At 39.7% G+C, this 19,500-nt stretch overlaps 2 protein-coding genes and 1 pseudogene across 3 annotated transcripts; 2 read left to right on the top strand and 1 right to left on the bottom strand.

Moving 5' to 3' along the window:
* Positions 1–155: 155 nt before the first annotated feature.
* ILR1 (Peptidase M20/M25/M40 family protein) lies at positions 156–2,189 on the bottom strand. Its single transcript, XM_089057851.1, has 5 exons — positions 1,768–2,189; positions 1,397–1,522; positions 1,004–1,318; positions 790–918; positions 156–703 (listed from the first exon to the last, which is right to left on the bottom strand). Exons 1-5 carry the CDS (start codon positions 2,104–2,106, stop codon positions 323–325), a joined length of 1,290 nt encoding a protein of 429 aa, XP_088913977.1. The 5' UTR covers positions 2,107–2,189; the 3' UTR covers positions 156–322.
* Positions 2,190–7,403: 5,214 nt separating this feature from the next.
* On the top strand, positions 7,404–8,292 carry LOC148933460 (uncharacterized; annotated as a pseudogene).
* A 7,174-nt stretch (positions 8,293–15,466) lies between these two features.
* On the top strand, positions 15,467–19,500 carry LOC125224162 (secoisolariciresinol dehydrogenase-like). Of its 2 annotated transcripts, none has more exons than XM_089063206.1 (2): positions 15,467–15,481; positions 18,637–19,500. In XM_089063206.1, exons 1-2 carry the CDS (start codon positions 15,467–15,469, stop codon positions 19,429–19,431), a joined length of 810 nt encoding a protein of 269 aa, XP_088919332.1. In that variant the 3' UTR covers positions 19,432–19,500. The 2 variants fall into 2 exon arrangements, with proteins under 2 accessions (XP_088919332.1, XP_047983478.1); XM_048127521.2 differs by lacking the exon at positions 15,467–15,481 and adding an exon at positions 18,357–18,499 and having other exon boundaries at positions 18,642–19,500.

Here is a 19,500-nt window from a genome sequence, read left to right as displayed (position 1 = left end):
AACTCAAATTCAATAAAATTGATATGATTTTCACCTTATTCGTCTTATTTCAATTTAAATTATCCATTGCCTTGTTCCAATTTATTGTATAAATCCAAAATTCCAAATTATATAAGCAAAAAAAAAAAAAAAAAAAAAACCGTTGGAACCGCCAAAACCGAACCGGAACCGTGAGAACCGTACAAAAACCGGCGGTTCGGAACCGGAACCGGAACCGCCGGTTTTGGAACCGGAACCGGAACCGTCAAAAAGCCTCACGGTTCGGTTCCGGTTCCACATTTTGCGAAACCGGAACCGGCGGTTCCGAACCGGAACCGCCGGTTTACGAACCGTGGGCATCTCTATGGCCATCCAAGTATGCCATAGCGACTGCAGCATGAAGAGACGCACCCACAGAGAGAGCACCCTCGTCTAATATGAAGTGGGGCGAGTGCAACCCTTTGATTGACCGCATGCTTTCGTTTCTCACTCCAATCATGAAGAATGCTGCAGGTATCTTCTCTGCATAGAAGCTGAAGTCCTCGGCTCCCATTATCATCGGTTTGAGCTGCACACCGTGCTCCCCGAGCAAGCTCTCTCCGACCCTTTTAGCATGCTCGTACATAACAGGATCATTGATGGTTGCAGGGTACGGTATCAGCTTCTCCTCCATGAAATCAACCACAGCACTACATTGATGGACTGCTGCTTGAGCTTCTATCACCTGTTAGTCACAAAACCGGGAACACCATTTTAAGCACGAATCTACCAAAATCTCTCTCGCTCGCTTTATATCTCAAGAGAAAATACCTCTTTAATCCTTTGCTTAAGGTACGAATGGCTTTTAGGATCTAAGAACCGGAAAGTTCCACCAAACTCAATGGTCTCAGGTATAACATTAAATGCTGAGCCGCCTCGTACATATCCAATCGAGACTACCTAAATCAAAGTTATGGCACTACATTACAAATTTCGCACAGCAAATATGCTTCAAAATGCTTAGCAAAGGCCAAAGAGGCATTACTCTTGGCTCAAGAGGATCAGTCTCCCGCGAAACAATATGTTGGAGTGCAAGAACCACCATAGAAAGAGCAAGAATCGGATCTCTAGTGTTATGGGGACTTGCTGCGTGCCCACCTTTCCCACGAATGACAACAGAAAACCGGCCTGAGCCAGCAAGCATCGGACCAGGTTTGGAGCTGACAGCACCAGTTGGCAAACTAGGATCAACGTGTAAGCCAAAAATGGCTTCGACTCCGTCTAAAGCTCCTTGCTCTATCATATGGTACGCACCAGCATGACCTTCTTCCCCAGGTTGAAAAACAAGTTTAATGGTGCCCTTTAACACATACAAATGTTCCCAAATTAAAACCACCCTGAAACAAACAACACAACAATGCCAATAATATTGATTTACCTTCAATTTACGGTGGTTTTTCTGCAACAATTTAGCTGCTCCGAGCAGCATTGTGACATGAGCATCGTGACCACAAGCGTGCATTTTGCCATCAATTTTGCTCTTGTGCTCCCATTCCACTAATTCCTACTCGTAGAGATTGTGAATCAATATCATACGCCTAAATTTGCAAGGGTTGCACATTGAATCCAAATTATTTCCGATTAGGTTTCCAATTCAACAAGTTAACGGAGTTTCCAATACTCTGATTAGTTTAAATTTTGATGTTGAGAACGAGCAATGACCAAACGATCAAAAATCAAATCAATCAACGATTTTTTATAAATTTATTAATACAATTATCATCACCAAATGTGTAGTTAGAAAGAGACCTGAATAGGAAGGGCGTCCATGTCAGCTCTAAGAGCGAAGCAGGGGCTAGCACCGGAGCCAATAGTGGCGACGACGCCGGTTTCAGCGAGAGGCCACTCATAGCGAATACCTAGCGAGTCGAGCTCAGTTCGAATGAGTTGACTCGTTCGGTTCTCTTGGAATGCGAGTTCCGGATACTCGTGGAGTCTCCGCCTGACCGATTTCAACCACGCGAAGAACTCCGCATCCCTCGCCGATTCTAACAGCTCACGAGTTAGCGACTCAGTTCCCACAGCCCAAACTCCACCACAGCAGATCGAGACAAGGCCTAAGAGAGCCAAGGAAATCAACCACCTCATTTCCGAATAAAAAAGCTTCTATCTCAACACCATCCACCTCTCATTCTCATGCTCCACTCCTCGTCCACCTCTCACAATCAAATAAAATAATATTATAATACCATACAATTTTAACAATCAAATAAAATAATATTATAATACCATCCTCTCCGCATGCCTAGTGGGAGTATTAGTTTCTAGGTTTATATGTTTAGATCCCTAAATTAGAATTTTATTGGATAATGAAAAATCACATGGTAGATTATTAATTGTCTATAGTGTATGAGTATTTTTCTTTATTTTTTGTTTCTAATTGGTTGGATTGTTCGGTTTGAATATTGTTATTTTTTGGATATTTTTAGATTGTATTTTGTTGTGTGTTGATTTCTAATTTTAGGTACTAATTTATTGAATTTTGGATATTGGATTTTGTTAGGTGTTGAATTTTTAAAATTGTATGGTATTTGAGTATTCAACTTTTAGGTTTTAGATAATGAATAATGAATGTTGTTATTTGTTTTTAGGTATTGAATTGTAATACGTTTAGGCATTGACTTCTTATTTTTTTTCAAGTATTAAACTGCTTAAATTTTTATTTGAATCAATATGAATTAATTTTGGATTTGGAATATGTTGTTTCAATGAATTAATTTAATTTCATCTTAAATATTTAAAGAGAAATTATAATTTTTAAATTAAAGCATAATATTAAGAGTGAACTATGAAAATGATCCATATACTTTGTTGTTTGCACATTTCTTAGACTTTTAAATAGTATCTTTGTAGATTTTTGGACTTTGAGGTAATCACATTTTTGTCATTTTTTCCTTTTTTAAAAATATTTTTCTGACCTAAATGCCCTCCAATTTACGAAGGACATTTATTTTCTTCTTTAAGGCACTTGCAATAGCGCTGAAATACTTGCCCTAAGCGATCGACATGTTTATCGGCGCTGTTGTTGAGAGTTGGACGATAAAACCACTGAGGTGCCCGCTCTTGGGATAGGGCGCGATGATCGGCTAGGGTGCCGGCTTGGCCCTCAATTGGTGCTATTGCAAGGCATTCTGCCCACGGAAGCTGCCCTTAAAATGTTTTTAACAAAAATTGATCATAATTTTTACACTATATATAATCCACTTCTCGTCTCATTTCATTCACCCATTTACTCCAACCACATATTTCTTCCTCGTTTATTTCTCGTTGTACCTTTTTGGCATTTTAATATCACGAAGATTTTAATCATGTGTTTATAAATATATATTATCTGCTATTGTACTTTATTTGATAACACAATTTTTTTTAAAAAGAATGGTGGTGAAATAAGTGAGGGCGGATTTTGGAGCGCTATTACGGGTGATAGAGTTCGAAAATAAAAATACTGGCGTGGCAGGAATAAAATGAGGTTGAACTGATTTTTAAGAGGGGTTTATATGTCACTAATGCTAATGGCCTAAACCCCGTACATTTTGTCTATCTCACTTATTTTTCCAAAACGAGTACATAAATAAAGTGGAGGAAGTATTTGCTAACCAATTTTGTTATTTAAAATTATTAAAGATAGAAAAATCGATGTGGTATTTTTATATTTAATATTCTATATAATTCATAAATGTACGTATATTTTAATATTTTAGGATTGAGGGTATATAACTGAAATGTATTTTTTCAAATATTAAATTCGTGTTAATCATTGCACAAATACTTGATAAAACTACAGCTATAAGTATGGCGTGTTCAGAATAAATTAGAGTAAACAGATTAAATAATAAAGTAGGCTTAGTTAAAAATTATATATTTTAATAAACATCTTAAGACTAACTAAAGATAAATATGATGTCATGAGGCAAATGAATATATTAATATGCATAATATATTTCGAAGAATCAGTTTAGAATTAATTCAAGATTTATACTTATCTTCACACCTTGGAAGCACTCGTAAATTGACCTGAATCACTTAAAAAAACTGTGACAGCTTTTTTATTTATATTGACCGACGCCCACCCATAATTATTGGGCTTCATATTTTTATATGTTAACTGACGAAATAGTAGTGTAATACTTTATGAATTGCGAGGCCGGTAGGTTGGGGTAATAAAACAAAACTGAGTGGTAGGTTAAAACGTCCGAATCTTATATTAGTATAGTATATTACTGATCATTCATGTCTTAGGTACCAATTTCAAAATATATAGGAGTCTAGTACATGTTATTACTATATGATAGTACTCCTTATTAAGTTAATCATAGTGGAAGAACTAGTTCTGTTTTGGATTATTACTTAATTATATGCTATTTACTATATTGGCCGGCCTGCGTCCATATAATATACGTTAACTTCAAAGTAAAACGGGAAAGTCTGATTGTGAATTAAGTAGTTGTGCGTAGTCTCTCTCTCCCTCTCTCATTATAAGATCATCTCTAGTGACGTCCTTCCCACTAGAACTTCCCAAAAATATTTCCTGCCACGTCATCACTAGGACTTTCCATTCCACTGCCACATCACTAGAACTTCCCGCAATAAATTAATAAATTCACAATTATTCAATTTACGGAATTAAAATTTACGGAATTAAAATGTCGACACAGAATAGGGAAAATTTGAATACTTCATTAAAAAAAAATTACATAATACTTAAAAAAAATATAATTAAGTTAAAAATTACATAATCATAAAAAATCAAGAATTACAACACTCGGCTCTCACTCCTCCTCGTCCTCGTCCCCGTCGCCCGTGTCGCTGCCGCCTCCGACGTCCCCGCCCCCAATCTCGACGCCATAATCATCAATGGGTGGCATTCCTAAATCGCGCCGACATGCGTCGATCACATCCTTGCACATCCTTTTGTACGCAGGATCGTGCATGCTAAACCACCTATGCATGTTCTGACTCAGGGTCTTCGTTAGCTGCACGCGGGCGAGACGGTCCAGTTCACCTGGGGCCTCCGATTCGACTTCGAAGGACCCGCTGCGGCTGCCGCTTCCCCTCGCCATCCGCTGCGCAGCCTTTTGCCCCATCGGGCGACGACGACGGCGAGAGTCTGATCGTGGTAGCGGGGACACTTCCTCGGCTTCGGGGAGCTCGTGCGAACCAGCACTGCTGCTGTACTCACCGGAAGAGTTGATCTTCGTCCGCTTCCAGCCCGAGTCGACACCCGCACAAAACTTTTGCAAACTCCTGACCACGAGAAAGGCCTCCCATTGGTCAAACTCTTTGTACTTCAATTCTTTGTCAGGGTACTGGGACAAGGCCTGGTTCTTCACATCCTCCTCAGACATGCCGCTGGTTGCCATGCGCAGGTTGTTTTGGTAGAGGCCGACAAAACAACTGAGCTTAGGCCTCAACCGATCCCACTGTTTCCGGCATTGCTCGGGAGTGCGAGGCTTCGCCCCAGCCGGTTTGAGTGTGAGGTAGGCCTCACTAATGCGATGCCACAATCGGTCAATATACTGGTTCGCCCCGACATAGGGATCCTCGACTACACCGACCCAGGCCTTCGCAAGCGCGACATTTTCCCACACGGTACAGATCGACCTCTTCCCACACTCCTCCTCACCCCCCTCCTCCTCTGCCCCCGTTTGCGAGGAAGAGCTCGGGGCTTTGCCCTTAACCCTATCCCCGCCCCTGGCCTTGCCCTTGCCTTTGCCCCTGCCCCTTGCAGCAGGCTCCGCCTCATCGGGACTCTCACGGATCGGCGATAGCCCTAACTCCTGCCCCAACTCCTCAAAAGAGAAAGTCTCGATGCCGGCGTACTGAGTCTACGGAACAGTACTAGGGGAATCATCGGACAACAAATCTATATATAGGCGATAGACAGATTCCCTAGGTGTCTGAGGGCTCCTGTGCTGCATCGTCCCACCCATTCCCGCCATATTTGGCGTCATACTCCCCATTCCTGAGGTCCCGGGCATCGTCTCACCCACCCCCGCCATATTTGGCGTCATACCGCCCATCCCCGCTGCCCCGGGCATCATCCCACCCATCTGACTCATCCAATTGTACATATTGTAGAACATTTGAGGAGTAATCTCCGCCATCCCTGCCATTTGGGGATTCATCCCCACATTAAAGTTTTCCTCCGTTCCGGCGGGAAACGTGGGTGTGTTTCCTCCGCTCGTGGTGGGGGAGTTCCTATTGTACTCCATTTATAGTAGAAATGAAACTTGTAGATTAGAGAGAGAAACTTGTCAACACAAGTGGTGTGAATGAAATGAAGTTCAACGAGCCGTATTTATAAAGTTTAAAAAAAAAATTAATTTTTAGTCGGACGTCCGACCTCGACGTCCGACTCACGCCACAATGGCGGACGTCCGCCCGCCCGTCGGTCAGCTATCCGAGCCCATCCGATGTCCTCACGGGACGTCCGTGTCCTACCTTTTTCTTCACTACGGCGGACGTCCGGTCGGACTTCCGCGACGTCCTACCGCGACGTCCACCGTTGGAGATGCTCTAAGGTCACTATTTTTTTTTTGCACGTATTTTATAAAAATAATAATAAATAGGAGTATTAAAAGTGAAGGGAAAGTAGTAGCATTTATTTTATTTTGTACAGTACATCTATAATACTACCTCGCTCCTAAAATTAGAAAAAAATTTCATTTTGGGTCATCCTTTAAAAATAGAAATTTTTAAATTTTCTATTTAGGACGTGGACCTTACAATCTATTATTACACTCACTGGCAGAACCAGTATAGGGACAAACCCCCACTCCAGCGGGTGCTTGCCCGGTGCTTGTCGCTCATATATACATAGGAGGAGTTGAAGAGGTTGAAGGGGAAGTGAGAGAGAAAACACAACGGTGAAAGAAAGAAGAGTCGGAAATGGGAGTGGAGAGACGGGCGCAGAGGAGAGAGAAAAGAGAGGGAGAAAATGGGACAGAAGAGGGGGTGGGTAAAGGAGAGAGAAAAAGTATTTTCCTACTACTACTCCACTATTTGTCAACTGATTTAGGGTGCGATTGGTAGCATTCTTGGGTTTTTATAGTTTTCCTATACAATGTGTTTTACCCCAATTTTGGATAGTTAATCTTGCTTTTTACGGCGTTTGGTAGCAACCGTTTTTTTCTTAATCCATTTCCTGGTAACCCACGTTTATTTTGCTGAAAACTAATATAAAACATTGTGATGCCATTTATGGCCTTCCTTATTGAAGAGAAATGTCTGCATTGCCCTTCGTCGTCGTTCGACCTCTGCAACTTGGCGCGTATTCTGGGGTGGTTTCGCGCTATCTTCTCCTCCTCGCCTCCATATAAGCATGGCCAACATGCTCTCTACTCAAATCAAACCAGAGTGAAAACCATGCTACTGTTGTTGTGCCGATGGGTTCGAAGGGTAAACGTAAGCTCATTTACGATGGAGGCGCTAGTGGTATCGTTTCACTTCTAACAACCCTCATCTTACGCTCTGTTTAGTTGATTCCATACATTATTTTCCTTATTCTCAGGTGTTTCGACTGGGGATTCAAGTGACAAGGCGAAAGGCGATCGAACCCGGCGTTCGTGGATTAAACGGAAAGATGAGGCATTGCTGGTGGCGCTCCATGATCTCGTCGTGGGAGAAGGGGAGTGGAAATCGGACAACGGGTTCCGTAATGGCTACGTGATGAGGGTGTTTCAAGTTATGAAACGCGAAATCCCCGATACTGAGCTCAAAGTGCATCCACATATCAACTCGAAGATAACGATGTGGAAGCGCGAGTATGGCTCGCTGTGCCTCATCCTAGATCGTAGAGGGGTCGGGTTCAACTCGAACAACGACTACAAGATAGAATGCAACGACGAGCAATGGACTCAAATTGTGAAGGTGCGTTTATCCGTTCCTATGTCTACCTACATATTTGAGACATGTTTCGTAACACACCATTGTCAATTGATTGTTGTGAGTTAGGTAGGCCGATAGCGGAGCTAAAGTATGCGCAACAAATCTTGGCCCTACTGGGAGGAATGGAAGTCTATTTTTGGGAAGGACCGAGGCAACGGGATGCGGGCAGAGGATATCACACAGGCTGATGAGCAGCTGAATGGGAATCCGAACTCCGTGGCAAACGAGTCACAACCACACATGGCTCCGTACACCGTCGACGACTTCTTCACCGAGGATCAAATCGACGATGCTCTCAACTTTGGAGCTACGACTGATGTTCTGCTAGCCGACAGTGACACCAAAAGTGTGAGGAGTCCTAACTCTGTGAAGAAACCCAGCCGCTAGAGGAAGCCTGAGGACGTGTTCGAATCTATGCTCGACGTGATGACGAAGATACATGAGGATACTAGTGAGCGCCTTGCAAATTTATCCTCTCGCATAAGCAAAGACTTCGACTTGAGTGTGAAGCGCATGGAGGTCAGCAAGATGCTTGACGACATCCCTCATCTCTCGCGGAAGCATAGGTTCATGGCGCTGGACATCCTTGTGAAGGAGCCTGAACGGTTGGACCTCTTCAGCGGTTTTTCACCGAGGGACAAGTATGACTATATCCTCCACATCTTAGAGGATAAGCATGGGTTTTAAAGATTGTTATTGTGTATTTATCTCCCATCTAGGGTTTTATGCATGGGTATTAATGTTTGTTGTTGTGGGTCGTTACACCTTGACTTTTGCATGAACTGTGGGGTGATATATGATATAGTGTTCCAGCTTAGCTTCGTGAACCAATTTTCCAACCTAGTTGACGAAGTAGTTGGATGTAATCAATATTAGAATATGCAACCGTACCTATCTATTTTGGTAATGGAAAAGTTTCTAGTGTGGGTATTTATTTCAGTTGTGATATCATGTTTTTAATGTTGGCCCTTCATCCGAATTGTAGCCCCCATTTCTTGCTCATGCGGTAGAAATTGACATCTACTTTACATCATATTTTAGTATTAAATCTAATAAGCATGCAAAAAGTGGTGGACTTCATTGATTGCACTTAAATACATTACCAGTTACCGGCCCCATGAAGAGGCTGGTGCAACTATCACACCCTCTGCTATCCACCAGAAATTGTCTACCCAGCCGGCTGGTGATACCGCCTGCACTGATGAGCCTCAGTCGGCCGTCACCGGCCGTCATTGCCAAGCATCTCTCTTGTTAATCAATTTGTGTAAGGTTGGAGGTTAGCCGTCCAATCAAGGAGATATCTCAAAATCTCCATGAGTACACTAATTTAATGGCGCATATCGGCATGAGGATCTTCCTAAATAGATTTTTTATATCAACACCACACACAAATAAACTCACCCGTTTATTCTTAACTACACTTGCATTGCATTAATCTTGATGGAGACATATAACCACAACCATTAAAAACCCAACCACCACTCAAGCCTCAAACCAAATACAGAGTATACTCACTGTCTATGAATTGAGTGGTAGATCCAGTTGATTTGCCTACAAAATCTCACCTCCACATTCGTTATTCACATTCCCCCTGTACCATCTCTGTTTCGAACCATGGCAGAAGGTGTTGTTCGCGACTTCTTGAAGTGAGTTGGTTGCTTCGTAACTTCATGTAACCTTCAAAAGTTGTCAAATGGTTAACTCTCTAATTATTGTATTGTTTTCCTTTTTCTGTTGAAGTGCTATCAACAGAATGCCGGTGCTGCCTCCGCCCTTTGTAGTCAGATTCCTCGGACCCATGAACCGGACGCGCATGGTAAGCAGTCCCGGAGCATGAGCTCTACTGAAATCAATTGATTTGTGTATTTTGACTCTAACACTTGCGTTTAATATCACGCCCAACCCCTGCCGGCATCATGGATCTCAGTTTACGGCTTTGTCGTACCCATCTTTTGTCGGCTAGCCCTACCGCAGCAAGCGCAGTGGTTCGTTGACCTTTGCTTGGAAGGTACCACCTGGTGCTTCGGCAGAGGATGGGATAGCTTTGCCTTCCATGCCGAATTTTAAATGGGTGACAATCTAATGTTTGCGTACCAGAGTGACGGGCTCTTTATCGTGAGCGTCCTCGAGAATGGACCTCAGTTACAACTATTCAATGATGCGGATAGAGTATAGTTGGATGGCTGTTTCAACTCGTCTCATGTTGTTGAAAATATCGATACACATTAACTCACCGCATTGTCGTAGGTAACATCGTTGTCGATGTTGAAGGATTAGCCGCGCTGCCGGACATGCAACAACTCTTCGCTGAATGGGATGCCGCCGCAGCTGCGATGGCGGCCGCCGCACACATTTTAATACCGCATGCTGATGTGGTTGACTTGGATGAATATGTAGCTGAACAGATGGAGGACGAGGACCATGTGACCGAAAATGAAGCAGATGGTGCAGCTCTGCCCGCAGATGCTGACCCACACGGTGACGCAGGTTTGCCAATCCCCAACGTAGGCCCCATGTCGGTGAGCCATCCGGAGTTGGTCTAGATCTCTCACTGAATTTGGGGGCTGCCCAGCCGAAACGCTCTAACCTTTTCAAAAATATCGATCCTAGTTTTGTGAAGAGGCTTGAACCGACACACATCACATACGGCATGGTATGTCCACCTTTTGACCTAGTTCTACGATATAAACTCACGAAAGACTAGGAAAATTTTTATATTGAAAATTTTATTCATTCTTAAAAAGATTTGGTACTTTTATAAAATCTTTAAATTTTTGCATTGTATGTGATAAAATGTCATACTATTATCTTCTATTTATAATTCATTATTACGTGTATACATTAATAACTTGTATTTACTTTATGTTATTTTCTAATTATCTTATACTCCCTCCGTCCCCAAAAAATACGTACTTTGGGTTCGGCACGGATTTTAATGTAGAATTGGTAAAGTAAGAGAGAGGTAGAGAGAAAAAGGAATTAAAGTATTATTAGTGGAGAATGGGACCCACCTCATTAGAGAGAAAAGACTTTCCAAAATTAGAAAGTGCATATTCTTGTGAGACGGACTAAAAAGGAAAGAGTGTATATTCTTGTGCGACGGAGGGAGTAATATAAAATGTATTGTTTTCTTTGTGTACGACTTAAAGTTACATTTTGACTCATCATGAGTTTAAAAAATTATTTAACTTTGTAAAAGAAATGAGTGAAAAAGTTAGTAAAATTTGATTCTTCTTTTATACTTTATATAGTAATTTTATAATAGAATATGATGGTAAAGATGTTAGGTTTGGTATACTGAAAAGCATGTTTCGAGTAAGTTTCGCGCGAATAGAATCTTGCTTGTATACATAAAACTCTACAATCCACTTTTAACCCGATTCAGTATTATTCGAGCAGTCTCGCACGAATAGAATTACTATTATTATTACATTGTGTTTGATAGTGCATTTATAAGATATTTTACAAACATTTAAATGCATAAGAAGTAAACAAAGTCTAAGTCTTTTGCTTAGTATACCGGTTGTGGGCGTCGTCCACTTTAAGGTAACACGGTCAGATCTATGCAATGCTTTGCAAAAGAAAAAGAAGAATTTCACAACCTAAATAGGCTTTGGCTACCTATTGTGAAAGATTGCAATGTCAGTCCGCATATTTCTAAGCCTTACTGAAATAAGATGACATTGGTGTGGTATAGCACTGAACGGATCTAACAGCAAGACGTGTCTTTATGCTATCTACTGAAAGACTAGGTCTTGATAAAATACTATTTCTTAATCTACATATGATAGCAATGAGCATACAGTTTTGATTATGCACTACTTTGACTTATCAAATGGTGCGGGTTTTACGCAACCCAATAATCCTGATATATTGGGTAGTGGTGATTAATATCTAGCGGTGCTAGGATTGCTATTATGTTGAATCGTGCGCGAGGTGAGTCTCGTTTGATAATGTCCTCAAGAGGAGCTTGAACAAGGTTTTATTATTCGGAAAACTGGCCAGTTGGAGTTTTACTCTATGAATAATAAATAAATGTTTCTTGCTAAGTCCACTCTTGGAATTAATAAGATGTTAATTAATTAAGTCCATAGCAGACACTAATTAATTAATGGACATTTATATCTTAAGCGCGGGAAATAAATAATAAACAAAGTGGAAACCCGGATTACTTGTAATTTCGGATTTGGATGGGGAGAGTTCAATATTACTTCTGTAGTGGCTGCTCGTAATATTCCAATATAAGCTTGTATTAAATTGTGGGTTCAATTTAATTAGTAAATAGCTAATTGGGGGAGCCCATATCCAAAACCTTCCATAGATCCCTGTATGAGCCCAAAAGGAACTTAATATAAATAGGAGAATAAAGGAGATAAAATCATTCATTAATTTCTCTACAAAATTTCGTTCCTTTCTCTCTACAGAAGGAAGCGGAATTTTTTTTTTTAATTTTCTCCTCCGTGAGAATATCAGCTCCCCCTCCGCGAGGAATTTTTTCTGTCTTCTTTATTCGAGTCCTAGTATTTTGATAAGATCAGCCCACCCTGATATCGAGATACAGTTCGGGAACCAGAGAGAAGATCTGTGGTCTAGTATTGAAGATCATCACGTGGAGAAGGCGCGAGCAATCGACGATTCTTTGGAGAATCAAATCGGTAACTCTAAACCGTAGAATTCATGTTTAGGATTTATTTTCTATGAGCATGAATTATTTGCGTTCTAGCATGCAATTATCTGTTTAACATGTGAATTGATTAATCGCATAATCGGTCAAATAGATCCGTGTCTGATTTATTTGTTTTGTACAAGTCTTCCGCTGTGCAAGGGGCACCAAACCCCAACAATTGGTATCAAAGCCAATATTTGGCTCTGATTATATGGATTAATTTCATGTAATGTGAATTGCTTGAATGCATGGTTTTCTTTGTTGCGTGGTTGTTATATTTTCGAATAAACATAACGTAAGAACGAAGAACAAAAGAAGGTCGCGACGGATCCAATCATGCTCACGATAGCTGCTGTCCAAGAGAGCTAGGAATCAATTAAAGCGCCGTATTTTTTTTTCTTGGACGGTGGATTTCAATATATGAATTGGAGAAGTTTTCAACTTCGATGCGGACGACGTGGAGAGTCAAATCGCGGCGCCGTGGCAGGCTGGAGAGACAGCAAGCTGCCCAGGAGGGCTGCTGGGGTTATCCACGAGCTTCGTCGGCAGCCTGCAGCGTCGGAACAGGCAGGGAGTCCTCGCGAGTACACGCACAGCAGCGACGGTGCGATGACGCTGCAACAGCAGCGACGGCATCTCGCAGTGCAGCGCCGGAGCTGCGACATCGACGCAGCAGCGTCGAAGGAGTCGAGCAGCAGCCGCTGAGATGAGAAACGAGGAGGCTGCAGCGACGTCGCAACAGCGATGACGCAGTGACAGCAGCGTCGACATCGTCCAGCGGGCACCCCGGCGGTGCGAGTGGGAGCCTCCCTACGGCGGCAACCCGGACTCGTGCGATGTCACCATGCATGGTTCAGTGAAGATTGCTTCCAAATTTTGATTAGGATTTCCAAATCCTTGGATTCAATTTCGGAAATAATTCAAGATTAATTTGGAAATAAGATTTGAATATATTTTTTGTGGATTTTATATATTATAAAAGATTTGATTTTGTATTAAATCATGGATTAATTGCGGATTTTATCCTTACTTTATGGATTTGTAGGGATTTAATTCCTAGACAAAAATCCTAGTTAAATTTGGATAATGACAATCTAATATTATCTATATCCTATGGATTAATGTGGATTTATCACTAGACAAATCCTAGTTGGATTTAGATAATATTAATATTATTTTATTCTTATCCTATGAATTTATATGAATTTTTTCATAGATAAATTCTAGATGGATTTGGATAGTGATAATATAATATTTTATTCTTATCTTATAGATTTATATGGATTTGTTCCATCTTGGATAGATTTGAATAATTATAATATAATATTATCTTATTCTATGGATTTATATAGATTTATTCTAAGATAAATCCTAGATGAATTAGGATAAACATTTATATTAATATATTTTATCTTATGGATTTGAATAGATTTAATTCTATTAAGACAAATCCTAGATGGATTAAAATAAGTATTAATCCAAGTTATCCTTATCTATTTATGTCCTAGATAGATTAGGATGTTAATGATATATAAGAAAATCCTTATTTAATTGGATTTAGATATATTTATTTATCTATGAAATCCTTAGTAATGTGTGATATATTTTGGATGTCTATTCTAAATAGAATTAAGATTTGTATAAATCTTGGTTGATAGGATTTTATTTTTATCTTAAGGATTATGATGAGATTGTTTCTATCTAGTAATATCCTAGTACGATTTAAATAATGATAATCCTAGATCAACGTTATCTTGAATTGTAGGATTTGATTTTATTGAAATAAAACCTAGAATAATCCCAAATGGATTTAGATAGTCAACTCTATCTTGATAAATCCTAAATGAATTTTGGATAAACATTATCCGAGATAAAACTTAATTATTTAATTGATTCTCCCTTGACTAGATTAAATAATTGTCGTTAATTATCATGTGTGTTTAAATGCCATGCATTAAATGGATTTATCTGTTTATTTGGTGTTTATCTATTTTAAGTGGATTATGTGCTTTATCTGCTTATGTGATAATTATGCAATAACCATATAAAAATATCTAAGTGATGATTACAACAAGTGCGTTGTATACGGTCTCCATCGGTTGGACTGCCAAATTTTGTGAAGTTGATTTTCTAATATTATCGCCACCTACAGAGTAGGGACAATAATCCTACGAAAAACAGCAAGTTCATAAGGGCGGACTTCTCACATAATAAATAGAATGAACTAGAAAGTGGTTCCCAATATTATTGCCACCTGCAGAGTGGGGACAATAATCCTAAGGAACTGCGAGTTTCAGGGTTCAATCAGAATTTATGAGATAACTTGGTTTTGTTGTCAGCACATGAACATTGATATGGGAGTGTGTTGTAGAAATAAAATTCTGTAATGCTAAATCTGATGGTCGTGCTTAGGCAACATTAGGCGTATTAACCTCCAGAGGAGGATGCAATTGATGTGTCGGTGTTGTGACCAGTAAAATTGTCAAAATTTTAATGCGTATTAACCTCCAGAGGAGGATACAATTTATTAATTTTGTTGTTGTAAGATACATAATTGTTTTGTGGTTATTTGTGATTATGTATTGAGCATGAGTATGTGATAATAAGTTTATTTGTCAAATCTTCATTATGTCATTTAATATTTGTCTGCGATCCTTAAAGAAAGAAAACTCGAATGCCTAAATTATGTAGACCGGAAACGAATATGGATAAGTTTCTCATCGCTGAAAACCTTGAGTTTATACTCAATGATTCATGTCCTCCATTTCCTCGACATAATTCCACGAAGAATGTTCGAGAGTGCATTATGCATGTACTTGACAAGCTCTTTGAGGAATAAGGTCAAGCTATTTTCCTTTAAGTAGCTCGACAAGTCTTGGTTAATAACGATGAAAGATGGATATCAATAGAATCTGTCAAGATGATTCGATTGGAATATCCTAAAGTGACAGAATGGTTTGAGGATCTTTTGATCACTCAAATAGTTTCTGACACAAGTCATCGCCTAAAGTAACAAGAAATGACTACAAGAAGGTTTAACTGAAAAGTAGAAAATCTTCAGAATAATAGTCGTTATGTTAATGTTAGAGCAAAGTAACATGATAGATGACAAATTCATAAAGGCTGCATTTTTTTTTAAGTCCTAGTTCATTTGAACAAAAGACTAGATGTGGAAATGGGAGAGCCTGAATTGTCATCAAAGTTTGTTTAAAGCGAGAAAAGATGCTTTGTGAGTTGGATTGACCTATTTTATAGAAGGAAAATGACTTACATGACAATGCAACTTCTAAGTAAGAGATCTTGATCCAGTTAGGTTTTTGTTGCAGTGGGAGCTATTAATGCTCAACTATTGTTTTATGGTTGATGCTTAAGGCATCATAGTATTAAAATATTATAAGTGCGACAAGGTTGAGTATTCAACAACACATCAACTTCTTAATCATTGAATGATAAAGTATTTATGGCTCTTAGCCTTAAGGCCAAGAAAATACTTAGAAATTGTTCGAACTGATCTAGACTATCAAGATTTTAACATTTCGATAAATAGCTTGAGAGTTGAGAAAGTCTATTTGATGCACTATGAGAGTTGAGAAAGTCTATTGTGAAAGGTTGCAATGTCAGTCCGCATATTTCTAAGCCTTACTGAAATAAGATGACATTGGTGTGGTATAGCACTGAACGGATCTAACAGCAAGACGTGTCTTTATTCTATCTACTGTAAGACTAGGTCTTGATAAAATACTATTTTTTAATCTATATATGTTAGCAATGAGCATACGGTATTGATTATGCACTACTTTGACTTATCAAATGGTGCGGGTTTTTCGCAACCCAATAATCCTGATATATTGGGTAGTGGTGATTAATATCTAGCGGTGCTAGGATTGCTATTATGTTGAATCGTGCGCGAGGTGAGTCTCGTTTGATAATGTCCTCAAGAGGAGCTTGAACAAGGTTTTATTATTCGGAAAACTGGCCAGTTGGAGTTTTACTCTATGAATAATAAATAAATGTTTCTTGCTAAGTCCACTCTTGGAATTAATAAGATGTTAATTAATTAAGTCCATAGCAGACACTAATTAATTAATGGACATTTATATCTTAAGCGCGGGAAATAAATAATAAACAAAGTGGAAACCCGGATTACTTGTAATTTCGGATTTGGATGGGGAGAGTTCAATATTACTTCTGTAGTGGCTGCTCGTAATATTCCAATATAAGCTTGTATTAAATTGTGGGTTCAATTTAATTAGTAAATAGCTAATTGGGGGAGCCCATATCCAAAACCTTCCATAGATCCCTGTCTGAGCCCAAAAGGAACTTAATATAAATAGGAGAATAAAAGAGACAAAATCATTCATTAATTTCTCTACAAAATTTCGTTCCTTTCTCTCTACAGAAGGAAGCGGATTTTTTTTTTAATTTTCTCCTCCGTGAGAATATCAGCTCCCCCTCCGCGAGGAATTTTTTCTGTCTTCTTTATTCGAGTCCTAGTATTTTGATAAGATCAGCCCACCCTGATATCGAGATACAGTTCGTGAAACAGAGAGAAGATCTGTGGTCTAGTATTGAAGATCATCACGTGGAGAAGGCGCGGGCAATCGACAATTCTTTGGAGAATCAAATCGGTAACTCTAAACCGTAGAATTCATGTTTAGGATTTATTTTCTATGAGCATGAATTATTTGCGTTCTAGCATGCAATTATCTGTTTAACATGTGAATTGATTAATCGCATAATCGGTCAAATAAATCTGTGTCTGATTTATTTGTTTTGTACAAGTCTTCCGCTGTGCAAGGGGCACCAAACCCCAACAAAAGATTTTGTACCATTATTTGACAATCTGATATTGTAGCATTAGTAGAATAGACTATCCGCTCTCGGAGATAATTAGGATATTAGTGCCACGCTGGCATATTTGTAGTTAAAATTCAGCACTGGCTTTTTTAAGTTGTTGGTTCCGCTACTGATTACACTACTGTTTTTTCTTTCTCCTTCTTACTTTACTTATTTTTCTTTTCATCTCTATTCTCTCTAACTTTATCAATTATCTATTAAAACATGTGATGTTATAAAAAAAAAAGTTATTTTCTAAAGAATGGAGGTAGTATGATTTTATAGTAACTTAGATTAAATGATACTAATAAACAAATTAAACACCCATTTCCATTCATATAAAATAAGAGAAATATTGTCCTTTACACTTTTCAGTACAACTAATTTAAAATTTCAACAGTACCATCTTTTGTATCATTATAATATTAAAAATGACGACATATTGCTCTACAACATAAGCTAAATGGATTGATAAACATCAACTAGCCAGGTCAACATGATATATTCGCCATTTATAATAAATGAACAGCTAATGACGGACAGAATTGCTAATTACTAGGTCACAAAATTAAACTGCTCCTAAATATATATTGTATGAAAGCCTAGTTTTTGGTGGCTCCGCCACTGTCACTGACTGATTTTCTTCATAGCTTCATACTTCAACATATTATACGCTCGATGGAAAACAAATCTGGTGTTTTTCATAATATGGATTAGTATAGTGCTCTATAAATGAAACTAGTAATAAACTTACTCCCTCCATCCACAAAATAATGTTCACATTTGTTATTTTGATCCATCCATAAAATAATGCCCACATTTACTTTTTTAACTTTTGATAAATAGATCTCACTTCTCATAAGTCCTCACACTCACATTCTACTAAAAAAATCAATATATAAAGTGAAATGCACATTCCACTGACTTTTTCCATCAACTTTCCTTCTGCACCGAGTCAAAAAGAGACTTTAAATTGTGGACCGAAGGAAGTAATTAATTGATAGAAAAAGCCTTCATATAGTTTCAAATTTCTCAAAGCACAGCACTCAGCATCATGGCAAGCTTCTCAACCATCTCTGCTCTCACTAGAAGGTAAATTTCTTTCTCATCCTTAGATTCCTTATTTTAGCTCAATGTTTGATCCTCTCTATTTATAGAAAGATCTATGTTTGTGTGACAGAGATAGTACTCCATTTATTCATTTCTCCAACCACTAACTTAAAATGAACTATAGGCTAGAAGGGAAAGTAGCTCTGGTGACCGGAGGATCCACCGGAATCGGAGAATGCACGGCGAAATTCTTCTCCAACCACGGCGCCAAAGTCGCAATCGCCGACGTCCAAGACGAATTAGGCCAATCCGTCGTCAAACAAATCGGCACCGCAAACTCAACCTACATCCACTGCGACGTAACCAACGAGGACCACATCCGTAACGCCGTTGACCAGACGGTCAACGCCTACGGCAAGCTCGACATCATGGTGAACAACGCGGGCGTCGCGGACCCCCCGAAGGCGCGGATCGCGGACAACGAGAAGGCGGACTTCGAGCGCGTGCTGGCCGTGAACGTGACGGGCGTCTTCCTAGGCACGAAGCACGCCGCGAGAGTGATGATCCCCGCCCGCAGCGGGGCCATCATCTCGATGGCGAGCCTGTCGTCGGGGATCGGGGGCGCGGCCACGCACGCGTACACGGCGTCGAAGCACGCGGTGCTGGGGCTGACTAGGAATGCGGCGGTGGAGTTGGGGCAGTTTGGTATAAGGGTGAATTGCTTGTCGCCGTATGCGCTTGCGACGGATTTGTCGAGGAAGTATTTGGCGCTTGATGATGAGGCGCTTGAGGAGGCAATGCGGGCTATGGCGAATCTCAAATGTGCGACTCTTAAAGCGGCAGATGTTGCGAATGCAGCTGTTTTTCTTGCTAGTGATGAGGCTCAATATGTGAGCGGCCAAAATTTGTTCATAGATGGGGGATTTGGTATTGTTAATTCTGCTATGCGAATTTTCGACTATCCCCAATCTTAATTGTTTCTTCAACTTTTTGTAACTTTTACTTCTTTTCTTGATTAAAAACAAGATTTCTTATTGCATCGA

This window comes from Salvia hispanica, chromosome 1 (genome assembly GCF_029641045.1).
Source record: "Salvia hispanica isolate PSC_SH4W2 chromosome 1, Shi_PSC_v1, whole genome shotgun sequence".
NCBI classification, from domain to species: domain Eukaryota; kingdom Viridiplantae; phylum Streptophyta; class Magnoliopsida; order Lamiales; family Lamiaceae; genus Salvia; species Salvia hispanica.
The sequence above is the reverse complement of the archived record's forward strand: the minus strand, read 5'-3'. Positions and strand labels throughout refer to the sequence as shown.